Source organism: Sphaeramia orbicularis, unplaced genomic scaffold, assembly GCF_902148855.1.
Source record: "Sphaeramia orbicularis unplaced genomic scaffold, fSphaOr1.1, whole genome shotgun sequence".
Taxonomy (NCBI): Eukaryota; Metazoa; Chordata; class Actinopteri; order Kurtiformes; family Apogonidae; genus Sphaeramia; species Sphaeramia orbicularis.
Genome location: NW_021941629.1, coordinates 153,973 through 173,349, shown reverse-complemented (window position 1 = coordinate 173,349; position 19,377 = coordinate 153,973). Strand labels below are relative to the sequence as shown.

The window sequence follows — 19,377 nt, the reverse complement described above, 5'->3', positions numbered from 1 at the left end:
ATCACCCCCCCCACACACAATCACGGAGCTACACCCACCCACCCCTTGCTCGCGCGCTCTGACAAGGATGGACTGCTTATCCCCCCCTGCTCCAACCCCCCACCCCGGCAAAAATCACGGACCGCTACCGCACACTCTGACAACGCACCCCTCCACCCCACCCCCGTCTTATGAAGTATTCACCCCCCCACACACCCCTGTCCGTGCACTTCCTGTCTACCTCACAGTTTCATTCTGCAGGCAGGCCTGGGTGTTAATAGTGTAGGGGAGACTGGGGACAGTTGTAACACAGGTCAGTTGTAACTCTTGCAGTTGCTCCAATCAGGAACAACTTAGGACTCACCTAATTCACTCTGCACATGCTCAGTTTAGTCCTTAGTCCACATAAGAAGTTGTATGGCCATGAGGCAGACACATCAAAATTTGTGAGGGAAAACAGAATTGTGTGGTAAGTAATATTTTTTACTCTAATTGTTTTTGTGATTGCATAGTTTGCATTTGAAAGTTGTGTAAATTATATTTGTGAGATAAACACAGATTTATGCAACTGTTAATCCACCTGTCCACAATTATCTTATATGAGATTATTATATCCTGTGTAGATCAATGTTCTTATTTCATATATTGGCCAGTATATCGGTTATTGGCCAATATCGGATATCTGCTTTTTTTAACCCCCAATATCGGTATCGGCCCCAAAAATCCCATATCGGTCAGGCTCTAATATATATCTATATATGTATGTATGTATGTGTGTGTGTGCTTCCATCAGTGTAGTCCCATCTGGAGGATTGGTCTTAGTTTTCAGTTTTCGGTCTGGATCGTCCTCATCTCACACTAATCAGTCTCTTGTTTCTGTGCTGATGCTTTGGAACTGAAAAGTTCAGTTCACACCTGATTTTATTTGGAGGAAAAGAGGAGAAGAAATAGAGCAGCAGGTTTGTCTTCTGTCCATTCCAGCCTGTCCCTCCTCCTCTTTCCTCCTCTCCTCCTCTGTCCAGTGTCTTCTGTCCATTCCAGGCTGTTGTCGAATCCTTCACTCTGAGCACTTCTGTCACATCTGGACACAAACATGTTTGAGGTCAAACTATGAGTTGGACTGAAAAGGTTCGAAGCCCAAATCCTGAATATTTATGGAAAAAAAACCTCCCACATGACAGTGGATTGGTACGACTGAACAGCTGATGAGTGACCACTGCATTCTGGGAAAGATGAAAGAACAGATGTTCATGGAGGAACGCAGAGCCAGGATCTGACAAAAAGACTGGCGTACTTTTTACAGTGGACTGGTGTACTTTCTGCAGTGGACTGGTGTACTTTTTTCAGCGGACTGGTGTACTTTTTACAGTGGATGGTGTACTGAGCCCAGACCCAAACCTCCGTTGGCTCCGGTTCATCCTGTGTTCAGACCCAGCACTCACACATCCACAGCTCCAGTTCTAACCCTAACCCAGTTCTAACCCTAACCCAGTGTTAACAGGGACGGTCTGGACCATCCTGATCCAATTCTTCAAACCAGTGTTAAAGCTGAGAACATTTCAAAGCAGAAAAAGTCAAACCAGAGTAAAATCTGTTCATCACTCTGAGGCTGAAAGAAATGAAAGTTCCAGAAGGAGGGAAAGAAAAAAAAAAAAAAAAAACCCAATCAGATCTGAAGAAACAAAGCTTTCCTTTTGCCTCCTCCTGGAACAGCAGGGTTACAGTTAGGGTTAGGGTTAGGGCTAACCCTAGAGTTAGTTAGCCCTAACCCTAACCCTGACTGTAACCCTAACCCTCTAGTGTTTGTGGTGCAGTCCATGTCCCAGGGAACCTTTAAAGACGTCCACTCTGTAAAGTCTGTTCAGAGCTTCAACTGAATGAACCAGGAGGAGGATCAGGAAGAGGAGTCTGCTCGGAGGAGGAGGAGTCAGAGGAGGAGGAGTCTGAGTCAGAGTGGGAGGAGTGGAAGGAGTCGGGCAGTTTGTTGGCGAACTCCACCAGATCGTAGGAGTCTCTGATGTCGTTGAGTCCGAACCAGAAGACAGTCCACAGACCGTTAACGAAACTGCCATCACAGTGTTTGAAGTACCTGAAAACACAAAGTACACACGAGACTGAAGTACCTGAAAACACACAGTGCACACGAGACTGAAGTACCTGAAAACACACAGTGCACACGAGACTGAAGTACCTGAAAACACACAGTACACACGAGACTGAAGTACCTGAAAACACACAGTACACACATGAGACTGAAGTACCTGAAAACACACAGTACACACATGAGACTGAAGTACCTAAAAACACACAGTGCACACGAGACTGAAGTACCTAAAAACACACAGTGCACACGAGACTGAAGTACCTGAAAACACACAGTACACACATGACACAAGGACATGGAGTACAAGTACTACACATGGAGTACAAATACAATACATGGAGTACAAATACAGTACAAATACTGCAAAGATTCCTTTTATATGACATGACATTACCATATAAAACACAACAGACCACTGACAACCAAGGAGCCAGTGTTAATACTACTCTGGTACTCCACTTAAAGTGTTAATACTACTCTGGTACTCCACTTACAGTGTTAATACTACTCTGGTACTCCATTTACAGTGTTAATGCTACTCTGGTACTCCACTTACAGTGTTAATACTACTGTAATACTACACTTACAGTGTTAATACTACTTTGGTACTCCGGTTACAGTGTTAACGCTACTCTGGTACTCCGCTTACAGTGTTAACGCTACTCTGGTACTTCACTTACAGTGTTAATACTACTCTGGTACTCCACTTACAGTGTCAATACTACTCTGGTACTTCACTTACAGTGTTAATACTACTCTGGTACTCCACTTAGTGTTAACACTACTCTGGTACTTCACTGACAGTGTTAATACTACTCTGGTACTCCACTTACAGTGTTAATACTACTCAGGTACTTCACTTACAGTGTTAATACTACTCTGGTACTCCACTTACAGTGTTAATACTACTCTGGTACTTCACTTACAGTGTTAATACTACTCTGGTACTTCACTGACAGTGTTAATACTACTCTGGTACTTCACTTACAGTGTTAATACTACTCTGGTACTCCACTTAGTGTTAATACTACTCTGGTACTTCACTGACAGTGTTAATACTACTCAGGTACTTCACTTACAGTGTTAATACTACTCTGGTACTCCACTTACAGTGTTAATACTACTCTGGTACTCCACTTACAGTGTTAATACTACTCTGGTACTTCACTTACAGTGTTAATACTACTCTGGTACTTCCACTGACAGTGTTAATACTACTCTGGTACTCCACTTACAGTGTTAATACTACTCTGGTACTTCACTTACAGTGTTAATACTACTCTGGTACTTCACTTACAGTGTTAATACTACTGTAGTACTACATTTACAGTGTTAATACTACTTTAATATCTTTTTTTATTATTTCAAATAATACATTGACATAAACATGTATTTATACATAAGGAACGAGACACAACATATACGAACAAACCTACAAACCCATCAACCCCCCCCCCCCCCAAAAAAAAAACCCCAACAGCTAAAAACTAAACAAAAACAAAAAACAAAACAAACACAGATCATGTGATCAGCTCCTTTTCACTCAGGGCTGATCCACAGTTCATACAATGGAAACTAACCCAAATCACTGGGGGGTGGTTGGAACGAGAAAGCTGGGGGGGGCGGGGGGAGGGGGGGGCTCAGGTACAAATGGTGTGTGTGAGCGATTACTGTTGAGCATCACCTCCCCACACACACAGATGAGGTGGTGGTGGTGGTGGGGGGGGTACTTTATAACCCACTGGGTCCTCCACATACAGGTGTTATAATGATGTATCCTCCCTCAGTCCAAAATGTACTGGGGGGGGCAGCAGGTGGCTGATGTTAGTGGGGCGTGGTTCCAGACAGAACAGGTGGAGTCAGAGTCAGCAGCCCCACCCTAACCCTTCAGGCCGTACCATTTCAAACCTCATATAGATTCAAGATGAACATAGTCTGGAATGGGTCACTGATCTGGACTGGTGGGGGGGCCAGTCCAAGACCTGCTGCTTTGGACAGGAGTTGGACTGGTGGGAGGCCAGTCCAGGACACTTGGGTGTGGGCCGGTAGTTGGACTCAGGCCCGGACTGGCAAATTGGGAGGACCGGGACAACTCCCGGTTGCGGCCGGTATAATATTTAGGCAATGAGGGCTGGAGTTCATTAAAAAAAATTAAAAAAAAAAAATTATATATATATATATATATATATATATATATATATATATATATATATATATATATATATACATATATATACACACACACACACACACACACACACACACACACACACACAGGGTGGGGAAGCAAAATTTACCATGAACATTTAGTTGTTTTTTCTCAGCAGACACTACGTCAGTTGTTTTGAACCCAAACATATACTGATGTCATAATCATACCTAACACTATTATCCATACCTTTTCAGAAACTTTTGCCCATATGAGTAATCAGGAAAGCAAACGTCAGTGTGTGATTTGCTGAATGCACTCGTCACACCAAAGGAGATTTCAAAAATAGTTGGAGTGTCCATAAAGACTGTTTATAATGGAAAGAAGAGAATGACTATGAGCAAAACTATTACCAGAAAGTCTGGAAGATACTATTAAAGAAGAATGGGAGAAGTTGTCACTCCCAATATTTGAGGAACACTTGCGCAAGTTTCAGGAAGCGTGTGAAGGCAGTTATTGAGAAAGAAGGAGGACACATAGAATAAAAACATTTTCTATTATGGAAATTTTCTTGTGGCAAATAAATTCTCATGACTTTCAATAAACTAATTGGTCATACACTGTCTTTCAATCCCTGCCTCAAAATATTGTAAATTTTGCTTCCCCACCCTGTTTATTTATTTATTTATTTAGGGGAGGGTTGTTAGTCATAGCACTGGGTTGATCACATAAACTGCAACTGCTGTTCCTGGGCTGCCACCCCCTCTACTAGCAAGCAGATGCACCGTAACGTAATCTGTCCGTGCATACGGTTAGTAGCTCTGTACTGTATCTGTGGAGCATACATACTGTCTTTGCTCTGTAGGCTGTGGATGGTCAGCTGTGTTTACTGTTTGAAACATGGAGAATAGAAAGAGCAAGGGTGGTGTGGAGAAGACAAGAATGAAAAAGAGGAAAGCTCTGGAAGCAAACGCAGCCAAATGTGCAAAATCAGCAACTTTTTCACAAAAACGACCTCTGGTTGGAAACAACTAATGAGGACGATGAACTGGGTAAACCACCTTTCAAGCTAGTTAATTATGGAGTCAGTGAATTGTGTGGCATTGTGGCGTGGAACATAAGGTTATGTCATTTAAATAATAGTATGATGTGACGCCACAGAACTGGGAAACTTTGTCTTGTAGCTCCTCAGAGTCAGAAAGCAGATCCAGCAGCAGACAGCAGCCATGAGCCCACAAGTCCAGAGTGGGCAGGTAGGACTGCTCAGAGAGGGAAGAGGATTAGAAGAAATAGGCTCCAATGAAGAGTATGGTGTAGGCCTGTTCAGTATGAAAGGTATCTGAGATGATTCAGCACTACATGAATGAAACTGACACCAAGGCTTTGAAAACAGAAGATTTGTGCTGAGAATTCTGAGCATTTTGAAACTGTGCTTTAGTGTCAGAAGCAGAGCCAGGAGCCAGTAGTGATGAGGGGATTGTTCCTGTCAGGATGGAAGGAAAAGGTGAGCTGTTGGAACAGACTGTGAACAAGCAGTAGTTCCACTAAAACCACTGTCTGGACCCAAACCATAGTCCTGGCCTGTTTTAGTTTTATTATTAACAGTGAGACAGTAAATACACAAAGCCCACAACTGAAAGGCAATAGCATAAAGTAATATTAAATAAGCCTGCATATTTAGCCAATGTAAAGATCTGAACTGGTTCAGTAAGTCCAAATGTCTAGATATTATTTTTTATTGTGATCCAGGTGCAGGAGAGTCTAGGGAAACTGGAGGAAGTGTGAAAGGGAGAGCAGAGTCTACTGATGACAGAGGAGCAGCTCAGCAGCACAACCCTGAACCACTAGGCACAAATGACACAGATGAAGAGGAGTCTGCTGGCAGCTTTGATTACTTTGCTCGCCCTCAGTCACAGGATATACATACATTTTTTTCTGATCATCCTCATCAAACTCCTATTATCACTATACCAAAAGTTTTCAATAGCAAAGATGGAACAAACCACAAGTAAGTTGTGATGGAAATCTTTTGTTGCAGAGGATACAAAAATGATAGAGTTATTAGAAAGAGCAGCAAGCTTTATTTTATTTTATTTTATTTTTTTAAATTTAATATTTTTATATATTCTTTTATTTCATTTCAAACATTTTAAAGGTTGGAAAAATGTTAACACTTATAAGAACAAAAATATAGATTCTGTTGTTGTGTTGTGAGGAATAACAATGTTGGAGATGTGGATGTGCACTCACTGTTGAAATAAATCCACATTGTGAAGCAACCTTTACTTGCGCTGAATTGGAAATATTTTAGAAAAACACTGAATTCCAAGGCTTTGCAGAACAGTGTGTAGACCTAACATGTAAGGTTAGAATTCCATGATTTTAATAATAATTGGTTGTGTTCTAAGTGGGCCGGTCTGAGGTATGAAACTCCAGGGCTGAAAATGAGTCTCAGTCCGGTCCTGGTTGGACTGGTGGGGGGGCCTGCTGCTTTGGGCTGGTAGTTGGACTGGTGGGGGGGCCTGCTGCTTTGGGCTGGTAGTTGGACTGGTGGGGGGGCCTGCTGCTTTGGGCTGGTAGTTGGACTGGTGGGGGGGCCTGCTGCTTTGGGCTGGTAGTTGGACTGGTTGGTCTTTGACATACCAGGGGTTGATCCTGTTGTTGGCCCTGGACCTCCAGAAGAGCCGGCCCAGGTCCTGGCGGATGCGCTCCCACAGGAGGTGGCTGGTGCCCTGGCCCTGCTTACTGCTGCTCACCACAAACTTATCCAGGTACGGGGTCCCACCATGGACCGGCTCCAGGGTGACGATGGCAGCGGCACTGTAGCTGTGGACCAGGACGCACAGTTACAAAATATACACACATATATATATACAGATATATACACACCAGGACACACAGTCACAACATATATATGTATATATATATATATATATATATATATATATATATATATATATATATACATACACATACACATACACATATATATATATATATATATATATATATATATATATATATATATATATATATATGTGTATGTATATATATATATATATATATATATATATATATGAGATACTGATGAAGGTTGGGCTTAGAGGCCGGTGAGTGGAGCCCAGGCTTTGACTGCAGTCCAGTGTATTCCAGGTAAATGCATCAATAAGTGTCATATGGGTTAGGATTACACCATATGAAGGCATGAACCCTAACCCACTGTGAACACATTCATGTGGTGAACAGAACACAAAGACACACCTGTGTAGAGTAGGAGGATGTTCGATCCACATATGTGAACACCTTCAGTCTGGATAAAGGGTTTGTTTTTGATTTGAAAACCATGCTGTGCTTGTACTAACCCTTCAGATGTTGTACTTGTACTAACCCTTCAGATGTTGTAATTGTACTAACCCTTTAGATGTTGTAATTGTACATACCCTTCAGATGTTGTACTTGTACATACCCTTCAGATGTTGTACTAACCCTTCAGACAGGTAGATGCAATACAGTCGTCCTTTCAGAGAGTCGATGTAATCGTGTCTGAGCGTTTTATCGAACGACTGGTTTATGAGCAGAAGGAGACGCTGCACATCGATCCTATCCAGAGAACTGTACCTGCACACACACAGGAGGGGGGGTCAGGGGTAGAGTTTGGGGTGTTGGGGGGGGGGGGGGGGGGGGGTTCACAGGGGTAGGGTTGGGGGGGTCACAGGGGTAGGGTTAGGGCTGGGTTGCATTCCCTGTGTGAAACACTCTACTTTACAGTTTTAAGAAAAATAAGGATGGTAAAAAACAAGAGACCCCCACCCCCCCCCACCCCCAAGACCCTCTGACTGTAGTTCACCCCCCCAGACCCTCTGACTGTGTTTGTATGGGTCAGACTCACCGGTGGATGGGGTCACTGTTCTTAAAAAGTGTCCCAGAACCTAAAACAGAAGAAACAAGGATGAGACACATGGACCAGTGGACACATGGACCAGTGGACACATGGACCAGCGTACATGTGTTCTCTGGGTTTCCAGGACATAAAGGGAACAAACAAGGAAGTCGGTGAAATTAGACATCTGTTAATCCACATGTGAATACTGGTGTGACTGATCTGTGAGGGTTAGGGTTAGGGTCTGCTCCTTGTTCAGACTCTTTTGACCCTAACCCTACCCCTGACCCTAACCCGTCGACTGGTGTGCTGTTAATTTTGAGTTGAGTTTGTGACAGTAGATGTTAAAGTTATTGATATTTTCCTGGAAGTGAAAGTGACAGATTTACTAGATTACTTTGTGTTTTCATTCATGTCCACAACTGCTGGAAAAAATACAAAATACAAAGGGAGGGGTCATCTTCAGTAGTATATGGAAAGAGTGAATGAGCATGTGCAGAAGGACCGTTATGGTTGGTGGAGAGTGGAATAAGGAGGAGGAGCCTGTTCTATATTGACCCCAACTGGGACCACAGGTTTAGTTTGATTAAACTACACATCTGTTAAATAAATAAATAAATAAATCAATAAATATACATACATATATATATAAACTACACAACTGCTAAAAAATATATAAAACAAATAAACTACACAACTGTTAAAATATATATATATAATCCGGCTGTGGCTCAGGTGGTAGAGCGGGTTGTCCAATAACCAAAGGGTTGGTGGTTCGAATCCTGCTCTGTCCTAGTTAGTCCTTGGGCAAGACACTTCACCCTCCTTGCCTCCAGTGCCACAAAACAGAGTGGAGTGAGACGGACATTCAGTGAGTTTACAAACATGATTAAACCATAGAAGAGCTGAAAAAACAGCTGGAACATCTGAATATTATTCACCAAACTAGAGTGGAGAAAAAAAGCACCACTGTTACAGTTAGGGTTAAGGCCCAAGTTTTACAGTGGAGGACTAAATTATTAGCCCCCCTACAAAAATGTCATTGTTTTAAAGGTATTTCCTGAGTGCTTTTACACAGAGCAACACATTTTTAACACAGCTTTTTTAGACATCCTAGTTTTATTTTGGATGCTTACATGATTTTAGTTTGCACACAGAAATGAAAATATTCCACAAAAAACAAAAAGTACCAGGGTCAAAATTATTATCCCCCTGATCCTAATAGTCAGTTGTGTTTCCTTTTTGCTGGATAACAGCCTGCAGTCATAGTATTTTTTTATTACAAGTCTCTGACACTTTTTTTGAGGAATCCCAGCCCATTCTTCTTTGGCAAATCTTTCCAGCTCCTCCAGATTTGACTCTGCTGTTTTGCACTTCTGATTGGATGCTAACTGCATTTCGTTACCCTGTATACTGAGTAATGACAATAAAGTTGAATCTAATCTAATCTAATCTAATTTGGTGGCCTTCTGGCATGGATGTCCTTTTTTAGGTCACCCCCAATATTTTCAATGGGATTAAAGTCCGGGCTCTGTGCAGGCCACTCAGTTCCATTCACTTTGGTCTTCTGAAGATAGCTCTTCACCAACAGAGATGTATGTTTTGGATTGTTGTCATATTGGAAGATGAAGCAGTGACCCAGACCCAGTGTTACTGCTGACTGCTGAAGGTTTTCTGTCAGAATCTCCACATCTTTCTTTGTTCATGACCCTTCCACCTTGGCCAGATTTCTAGTTCCAGATGCACTATAGCATCCCCACAACACAAAACTCCCACCACCATGTTCCACTGTAGGGACGCTGTTCTTTGGGTTCTATGCCTCCGCCTTTTTTCTCCAAACATAAACGCTGCCTCTATGGCCACAGAGCTCTAGTTTGGTCTCATCAGACCATAGGACACACTTCCAGTATGCAGAAGGTTTCTCCAGGTTGTCCTGAGCAGATTTAAGTCTGGCTTAAAGGTGTCTCTTCTTCAACAGTGGACTTTTTCTTGGTCTGCGTCCTCTCAGTCCATTCCAGTTCAGAGCTCTAGTGACTGTCTTCTTAGAGACTAGGATTCCTGATGTGGCCAAGTCCTTCACCAGTGTCTTGGCAGTTGTTCTGGGCTCTTTAGACCCATCTCTCACTAGTGTTCTTTCCAGGGTCTTTGAAATCTTTCACTTCCTACCTCTGCAAGGCTTGTTCTGTACTGTGTGGCTGTTTTTGAATTTCTGGATTCTACTTCTCACTCCAGTTCTTGACACTTGGAAATGCTTGGATTGCTTTGTGCATCCCTCTCCTGCTTTGTCTGCATCAATAATCCTTTTTCTCGGGTCCAAACGGATTTCTCTAGTTTTGGGCATGGTGCTTTCTCAGCTGACAGCTCAATGAGCCATACTGAGGCTTTTAGACCATGTTTGAACTTAGATGTTCAGTGAAATCACTTGATTCACCTGATCACTTTTAAACACATCACCTGTGAAGTTACAGCACATCATTGCACAAAAGTGGTTTGTGCCATGACTTCATAAATGGTCATTTCTTAAAGGGGGCTGATAATAATGTCCCTGGTTATTTTAGTTTTTTTTCTAAATAATGCTGTTTTGGTGTGCAAATAGAAATAATTTGTGCCTTCTAAAGTTGTATGTTGTTGTATGTTCAGAAATGCTATGTTGAAAATTCCTTGCTCTGTTAAAAAAAGTACTTAGGAAAATCTTGAAGAAACTTTAAATTTCATAGGGGGGCTAATAATATTGTCCTCAACTGTAGCAGTGGCACAAATGGACTCTGGACACGCATGGGATTGAATTAACAATAAATAACATTTAGACTGATTCTAAGTGTTCAACAAACGTCAGAAAAACTAAAGAAGATAAAAACCTTACCAAACTGTCAGGACTCTAACCCTAACCCTAGTCCTAGTCCTAACTCTAACCCCAGTCCTAGTCCTAAACCTAACCCTAGTCCTAGTCCCAGTCCTTACCTCTGTGGCTGAAAAGTTCGGTCAGTAGTGTGTCTGCAGATGTGATCACTGCAGACTAACCCTAACCCTAGTCCCAGTCCCAGTCCTAGTCCTTACCTCTGTGGCTGAACAGCACGGTCAGTAGTGTGTCTGCAGATGTGATCACTGCAGACGAACCCTGACCCTAGTCCCAGTCCTAATCTCTGTGGCTGAACAGTTCGGTCAGTAGTGTGTCTGCAGATGTGACCACTGCAGACTAACCCTAACCCTAGTCCTAGTCCTTACCTCTGTGGCTGAACAGTTCGGTCAGTAGTGTGTCTGCAGATGTGATCACTGCAGACTAACCCTAACCCTAGTCCTAGTCCTTACCCCTGTGGCTGAACAGCTCGGTCAGTAATGTGTCTGCAGATGTGATCACTGCAGACTAACCCTGACCCTAGTCCTAACCCTAGTCCCAGTCCTAACCTCTGTGGCTGAACAGTTCAATCAGTAGTGTGTCTGCAGATGTGACCACTGCAGACTAACCCTAACCCTAGTCCTAGTCCTTACCTCTGTGGCTGAACAGTTTGGTCAGTAGTGTGTCTGCAGATGTGATCACTGCAGACTAACCCTAACCCTAGTCCTAGTCCCAGTCCCAGTCCCGGTCCTTACCTCTGTGGCTGAACAGTTCGGTCAGTAGTGTGTCTGCAGATGTGATCACTGCAGACTAAACCTAACCCTAGTCCTAGTCCTAAGTCCTAGTCCCAGTCCTTACCTCTGTGGCTGAACAGTTCGGTCAGTAGTGTGTCTGCAGATGTGATCACTGCAGACTAACCCTAACCCTAGTCCTAGTCCTAAATCCTAGTCCCAGTCCTTACCTCTGTGGCTGAACAGTTCGGTCAGTAGTGTGTCTGCAGATGTGATCACTGCAGATGACTCGCTGGGCAGGTGGTTGAGCAGAGTTGCGATGGAGGTGACTCGGCGGCGCTCTCGTGCGCTCAGCCACGACGCCATGGACAGAAGGGGCAGGTCGCTAGGCAACGACACCATCCCTAAGACCTGAGCAAACAAATACACAGTCTGTTCGATCCAGTTGAACACCAGTGGAATGGGTTAAATGGTGATGACACTCATTTGAATACATTCCTCCAAAAACTGTGTGCTTTGAGTTAGGGTTAGGGTTAGTGTTAAGGGTTAGGATTACGGTTAGGGGTTAGGGTGTGTTTGCAGAGTTAAAGTCAGGGTTAGTGTTAAGGGTTAGGGTGTGTTTGCAGAGTTAAAGTCAGGGTTAGGGTTAGGGGTTAGGATTTGGGTTAGGGGGTTAGGGTTAGAGGGTTGGGATTAGGATTAGAGTAAATTTTAATGTTAGGGTTCGTTTAGGGTTAGGGTTATGGTTATAGGGTTAGGGTGTGTTTGCAGAGTTAAAGTCAGGCTGAACTCTGGACGGTGTTGTTGTGGTTTCTAACACCACTGCTGCAGAGTTCATCCATCTGGACTGAAGTACACTACTGGTCAAAAGTTTCACTTCCATCTATGGAACTATATAATAAACACAAACACATAAAATAAAATTAAATTGAATGAATGAATGAATGAATAAATAAAGCAAGCTGCTGGAGTCACAGAAGCAGGACTACAGAAGCTGCACAGAGTTTATTTCAGACAACATTCAAATGTATTCTGATCAGTGATGGAACCAGACAAAACTGAGCTGATCTACTGTAGAACCCTAAACTAACCCTAACCCTAAACTAACTCTTACCCTAACCCTAACCCTGTCTGGTTGAACAGAGAACATTCCAGACTCCAGATGAGAACATATGAATCCCCCTAAAGCTGACACTGAATGTCCGTGTGTGTGTGTGTGTGTGTGTGTTTATTTATTTATTTATTTATTTTTAACCTTGTTCTGTGGACAATGCAGTCCTCCAGTCCTGGTCAGGTACATGACCTTGTGTGGTTGCAGGACTCTGGACACAGCTGCGGTCACTTCAGTGCAGTCCAAACACACAGAGCGCTGCTGTTCATCTCTGCCTATAGGACACAGAACTGGGATCAGCCCACAGTCCAGAGCCCACTGGAGGAGGGGCACGTCCACACAGATGGAGGGAGGGGCACCGGAGGAACAGGGAGGGGCGCTGGAGGAACAGACAGACAGATACTTCATTCATCCCATAGGTAAACATACAGGTTCCAGCAGTATCCACAAACTGAAAAACAAACAACTGTAAAAACACTTCAGCTTTAACCAACGAGTCAGTGCAAAGGAGACTGTTGTACTTACTCCATTCTACTCTACTCTATTCTATTCTATTCTATTCTATATTCAACATGTCACCAGCAGAACAGTAGAATTTTCACTCTATCTGCTCATACAGATTGCAGGTCACAGAGAACACACAGTGTACTGATCATTGTTCCAGTGGGTCACAGCTTCATTTTCATTCATTTTAATTATTCTAGAATCTGTCATTAATGCTTTACATGATAAATCTGACCACAGACATTTGGGTCACTTCCTGTGAACAGTTATTGTAAATGTGCCCTTCCTGCTGTTCATCTGGGTCTGACTGACCTGCTACGCTCCAGTTTCACTGATACTGTTTCAAATGAAGCATTTTTAGTCAATGGAAAGCAGCGTCCAGGGTCAGCCACGTCCACAGCAGGACTGTGGACTGAGGAGTCCTGGTGCGGACTGAGGAGTACTGGTGTGGACTGATGCGTCCTCCGTCTCATCCATAAAAACAACCCAACACTGGACGTCTTTGACTGTCCTTTATTACTGACATGTCCCATAAGGTCCCTTATTTGCTCCTAACCCTTTATCAGTGTGTTTTCCTTTATCCCAGCCTTAGTGTTGAATATCTACTTCCTCTTTTTACACTTTTAAAATGAGAACTCTTCAGTAAATTTGAAGTAAACTGTCAGTAAATCTCAGACCCAGTGGGTGTGGCCTCACCTGCTCCCATGCTGCAACAACACCGATTCAGCTGAGAAGAAGGGCAGGACGGTGGCAGAGTGCTGTTGGAGCGCCTCCGTCAGCTTCTGGCTCCGCCCCACCAGTCCCCGGGTGCATCTAGAGCCAGGCGTTGCATCGGCAGGAACCCCGCACCCCTCCTCTTCCCCCTCGGACCAGCCCATCACCACCACCGGCTTCATATCCATCCGCTGGAGGAAGGACAGTCCGAAGGCCAGGCTCTGGACGGCATCCCTGCTGGCAAACACTGAACTGTCCACCTGGATGGACCCAGGACAGACCCAAGGATGAACCCCAGGACGGACCCCAGGACACCAAGATGGACAAACACAAAGACAGGAAGTCCATCAGTCAAATTTACAGAAAACAACAATATTCAAAGGCTCATCCACTTATATTTCGTTGTAGACAGTGTGAACATTATCTGTTTGGTGTTTTGTCTGATACTGTAGTTTGTTGTCCACGACATAATGACATCATTGGTCCATGACTCAACTCAGTCCAGAAACAGATGTGACAGATGATTTAGGAGGAGTGACTTGAAACAAGCTAACAACCATTACTCAGGATAAAGGCAGCATCAGGGAACGGTCTGGTCCTTTATGGGCAAGTCTGAACCAGGACCCCCAGAGAGGTCCTGTTTGTCTGAGACCATTAAAGGAAGGGTGAAGGAAGGGTGGAAAAGACAAGAGTTCAGATCAAAGCTGAACACTGGGCTTTCTGATCCTTCTGATGACATCGATATCTACAACAACCATGGGAACTGAAGTCCCATCTTGTCCAAATGTGTGCATGTGGACTGGCAGTTGAGCCCTGGAGGCCAGAACCACCCCTGACCATGTGGCCGTCCACACATGCAGTGAAGCATTCTGCTCAGGTTTGTGCAGATGTGTGAATAAAAGAACAACAGAGTTCTGATAAAACCAGAGAATTCCAGAAGACTGAGGAGACCTTCTGTCAAACCAACACTAATGCAGCTGTAACGTTCACTGAACCAAAAGGAAGCCTATGTGAACCATGTCTACAGGAACTGTGGAGCTCTTCAAACTATGTGGGATCTAAGACCTCAACTATACTGAGGTTGTTTTTTGGGAAGGGGGGGGACCAAAGAAAAAAAAGCATCCTCCAAACTGTTCCAGCAATGGGCCAGGCATGTCTTAGTCTGGAGTAGTGTTAGTGCCAAGGGCCGCTCACACCAGTACGACTGAAAAGGACAAGGAAAATTTAGAAAGAAAACCTGCTGCCATCAGAATGAAGGTCTGGGAGGAGCGTCCACACAAACCACAAGAAGACAGGAGCGTCCACACAAACAACAAGGACAGGAGCGTCCATAAAAACCACAACAAGGCAAAGCTGAACCCTAAACCAAACGCCTTCAGAAGTTCATACCAAATGGTCCATAAATCATTTAAACATGTTCATAAATGTTCGTAATGGCATTTGTGACTGAGGCTTTAAGGTTATGAAGTGTCAAGCATGTGGGAATTTCCTTGGCTGTGTTTGGATGGACACAGGTGACATGGACACAGGTGACAGGGACACAGGTGGCATGGACACAGGTGACAGGGACACAGGTGGCATGGACACAGGTGACAGGGACACAGGTGGCATGGACACAGGTGACAGGGACACAGGTGACAGAGACACTGGTGGCATGGACACTGGTGCAATGGACACAGGTGACAGGGACACAGGTGGCATGGACACAAGTGACAGGGACACAGGTGACAGGGACACTGGTGGCATGGACACTGGTGCAATGGACACAGGTGACAGGGACACAGGTGGCATGGACACAGGTGACAGGGACACAGGTGACAGGGACACTGGTGGCATGGACACAGGTGACAGGGACACAGGTGACAGGGACACTGGTAAATGGTCTCAGTTTGTTTCTGTTAATACAACTCTTCCCATTCAGAAATACAGGACTTGTCTTCTTGTTCATATTTTCGTATTCAACACACACTTCCTGTCGGTAATGTTAGCTTAGCTCAAACAGACACTTCCTGTCGGTAGTGTTAGCTTAGCTCAAACACACACTTCCTGTCGGTAGTGTTAGCTTAGCTCAAACAGACACTTCCTGTCGGTAGTGTTAGCTTAGCTCAAACACACACTTCCTGTCGGTAGTGTTAGCTTAGCTCAAACAGACACTTCCTGTCGGTAGTGTTAGCTTAGCTCAAACACTCACTTCCTGTCAGTGGTGTTAGTTTAGCTGAAACACACATGCGCATTCTGCTCTCCATGTGTTTACATCTGTGTTACCTTCACTAACTGTGGGACATTTCCCACTTCTCATACAATCGTTACTGTTACCATCTTGAACACATCTGACATCCAAACCGAGCCGCCGGTACTCCCGCCCAGCTCGAACCCTAACCCGTATCCGGTTTACCTCCAGCACGGCGAAGGCAGAGGCCTGAGCCGAAGACGCCCTCTGGAACTGGGTCAGCCAGTAGCGGGCCTCCCGGGGGTCTCCTCCTACTTCATTCAGAAACGCTTTCACGTCCCGGTAGATCAGGTTCCGGTTGGCCAGCACGTGTCGGTCTGCGGCGGAGAAGAACCCCGGTTGGTCCAGCTGGGCCGAAGCCGCGGCTTTTCCTGTTACGCCGGCCGCGCCGGAGCTCCCCATCCGCCGCTGAGGACCGAACACTTTCCGCTGCTGCCGACCGGAGCTCGACAGGTACTTCCCGGCCATCACCACGGCCCGACAGCCGGAGGAGCCGCGGTGCACCTTGGCCATGCCGCCGGCAGACCGACTTAGAGGGCTGCGGACTGACCGACACCGACTGAGACAGACAGCCGCTCTACCGACACATGGTCCCGGGTTGACGGCGGCTGCTGCGTCGGCACTAATGATGGGTCCAGCAACACCGACGCGTCGGTGTGTGTGTCGAGCTCATAGAGCGAAACCCCGTGTCGGTGCGCATATCGCTTTAAGAAAGTCACGTGACCGATACAGTTGCTGTGTCACTGTGGCGCCAAACTGTGTTTAAAGGGAAGCGCATCTGTCACCGGGATGTATCCCAAACGACTGCCAACATTTTGAAGCGCCTTTTTTTTTTTTTTTTTCTTCTTCTTCCCCCCCCTCTATCTTGTCACTATGGAGCCCAACAGGAAAAGAAAGGTTTCGGCCGTGTGGGATCACTTTGATCTTATTTCGCCAACGAAGGTATTTGTTTGTATCTCTTTGTTTCATCCTGATCCTCAGTTTCCACTGGATCTGTCAGAATTAAAATCCATTTCAAAGTTACCATTAATTCAGTGAATTAAAGTAAGTTTTATTTATTTATTTCATTTTACTGCAGGTTAAATGTGGCATCTGTCAAACAGAACTATCACACACAAACAGAAGCACATCTTCACTGCTCAGGCACTACAGAGCACTTCATGAAAATGAGGACACAAACCGGCCTGCACCAGGAATGAACACAGGTAGGCCTATACAGGCATTTTACAACTTCTCTGTGGTCACTGTATTGGTAATTTATGCATATTATGTTTGTATTACTTCATTTTTTTTTTTTTTTTACCACCAAGCCTCCAGGAAACAGATCTTGGACGAGGCTGTACTGAATTTTGTCTTAAAGGACTGCCGACCTCTCAGCATTGTGGAAGGCGAGGGATTCAGGGAACTCCTTCAGGTCCTTGAGCCTTCATATGTTTTGCCAACCAGAAAGGTTTGTACAGCAAATGTCTAGGGAATAATTTCAATATATTGATTTTCTTTTAAAACTTGGTTTTATTTTCAGACTGTGAAAGAAATGGTTGCTCAAAAATATGGAGAGGAACAGGACCGAGTGAGAAGGGAAGTACAGCAAGCTGTGGCAGTGAGTACTACAGCTGACATGTGGACATCTGTGAACATGGAGGCTTACTCGGCTCTTACCTGTCACTACATTAATGAAAATATGCAGTTGTGTCCATCTGTGTTAGGAGTGCAGCACTTTCCACAAAGTCACACTGCTGACAATATGGCCCAAGTCAAAATGGGCATGATGGATGACTGGGCCATAACTGGTAAAGTGTCTAGTGACCGATGCAGCGCCAAACATGATAGCATCAACAAGAAGCCTGAACATCCGCCATTCAATCTGCATCGCACATACTCTTAATTTATTAGTAAAAAGTCATGTGATCAAATACCAACACTTACAGCAATAAGAAACAAATCCAGGCAAATTGTTTCCTACTTTAGATCAAGCACTACAGCAAAAGAGAAGCTCGCTCAAGTGCAGCAACAGATGGGACGGCCAACCCTAAAACTCATCAATGAGGTACCAACACGCTGGAGCAGCACATCTCAGATGCTATCAAGGCTACATGATGAGAAGGAACCAGTGTGGGTACCTCTTCCTCGCTCAGCACTAACATTACTCCACTGATGGCAGACGAGTGCACAGTCAGAGCAGAGACACTGCTTGTGCTTGCTCCTTTCTATCAGGCCACAGTGGAGTTGTCAGAAGAGAAGAGAGTTTCTGGGTCAAAGGTCATCCCCATGATGAAAATGCTTTATCATGCACTTGAGCATAATGCTTCAAATTTGCACACACCTGACGCAATACAACTACATGAACACCTTAGGCGTGGTGTCACTGACACTGCTTCCAATCTGGAGTCACTGACTGTGTTGACACTATCAACACTTCTTGACCCAAGATTTAAATCACTCGGTTTCCGAAGTTCCAACAAATGTAGCGAAGCAATAAGGAGACTGAGAGCTGAATGTGCTGCTTTAATGGGCCACACATCAACCGAGCCACAGCCTGGACCTTCCTCGGCAACAACTTCAGGCATGTTATTCAGCCTTATCTGTTTATTTGTTCATTTAATTGTTTGCAAATCATGTACTAAAATACCCATCTGTTGTTTCGTAGACAACCTGTGGCAATATCTGGACAATGAAGTCAGCAGGCAAACCACCAGCACCAGAGCAGATGCAATAATTGAGGTCCAGAGATACATGTCAGAAGGCAACATCCCCCATTCCAGTGATCCACTGAAATACTGGGACAGTCAAAGAAGAAATTACCCTCACCTGTTTCAGCTCTCTTTACAGTTTCTTTGCACACCAGCCTCCTCGGTGCCATGTGAACGATTATTTTCTAAAGCCGGAGAAATTGCATCAAAAAAGCGAAATCGGCTGAAGGCCAAAACTTTGGAAAGGCTTATTTTTTTGAATCAAAATTTGTAAAAAAAAAAAAAAAAAAAATCCCAGTCCACAAGCATCCTCATTCACAACATGTTCACTTAGATTTTCATGTTATGATCCATGTTCACATTATTTATTGACTGTATCTAAAAATATCAAAGATATTTTAAATTTAAATGAAGATATGAAATAACACAATATAAAATACAATGACTTA

The 19,377-nt window shown here is 44.3% G+C and overlaps 2 protein-coding genes across 3 annotated transcripts; one reads left to right on the top strand and one right to left on the bottom strand.

The window, feature by feature from the left end:
• Positions 1-650: 650 nt before the first annotated feature.
• nags (N-acetylglutamate synthase) lies at positions 651-17,009 on the bottom strand. Of its 2 annotated transcripts, none has more exons than XM_030130420.1 (8): positions 16,404-17,009; positions 13,991-14,268; positions 12,935-13,169; positions 11,910-12,090; positions 8,122-8,161; positions 7,719-7,850; positions 6,876-7,058; positions 651-2,068 (listed from the first exon to the last, which is right to left on the bottom strand). In XM_030130420.1, exons 1-8 carry the CDS (start codon positions 16,749-16,751, stop codon positions 1,849-1,851), a joined length of 1,617 nt encoding a protein of 538 aa, XP_029986280.1. In that variant the 5' UTR covers positions 16,752-17,009; the 3' UTR covers positions 651-1,848. The 2 variants fall into 2 exon arrangements, with proteins under 2 accessions (XP_029986280.1, XP_029986281.1); XM_030130421.1 differs by having other exon boundaries at positions 12,935-13,148.
• A 61-nt stretch (positions 17,010-17,070) lies between these two features.
• On the top strand, positions 17,071-19,236 carry LOC115416595 (zinc finger BED domain-containing protein 1-like). The gene is made up of 4 exons (XM_030130414.1): positions 17,071-17,180; positions 17,317-17,443; positions 17,549-17,688; positions 17,761-19,236. Exons 1-4 carry the CDS (start codon positions 17,112-17,114, stop codon positions 18,121-18,123), a joined length of 699 nt encoding a protein of 232 aa, XP_029986274.1. The 5' UTR covers positions 17,071-17,111; the 3' UTR covers positions 18,124-19,236.
• Positions 19,237-19,377: the final 141 nt, after the last annotated feature.

What these genes read in the sequence shown, in the direction of transcription:
- nags (XM_030130420.1), bottom strand. Translation starts at nt 16,751, where the DNA reads ATGGCCAAGGTGCACCGCGGCTCCTCCGGCTGTCGGGCCGTGGTGATG. An exon ending in TTGTTGCAGCATGGGAGCAG is followed by an intron (nt 13,170 to 13,990) that starts GTGAGGCCACAC and finishes CTGTTCCTCCAG; the next exon opens with CGCCCCTCCCTGTTCCTCCG. An exon ending in AACAGTGACCCCATCCACCG is followed by an intron (nt 7,851 to 8,121) that starts GTGAGTCTGACC and finishes GTGTGTGTGCAG; the next exon opens with GTACAGTTCTCTGGATAGGA.
- LOC115416595 (XM_030130414.1), top strand. Translation starts at nt 17,112, where the DNA reads ATGGAGCCCAACAGGAAAAGAAAGGTTTCGGCCGTGTGGGATCACTTT. An exon ending in ATCTTATTTCGCCAACGAAG is followed by an intron (nt 17,181 to 17,316) that starts GTATTTGTTTGT and finishes ATTTTACTGCAG; the next exon opens with GTTAAATGTGGCATCTGTCA. An exon ending in TGCACCAGGAATGAACACAG is followed by an intron (nt 17,444 to 17,548) that starts GTAGGCCTATAC and finishes TTTACCACCAAG; the next exon opens with CCTCCAGGAAACAGATCTTG.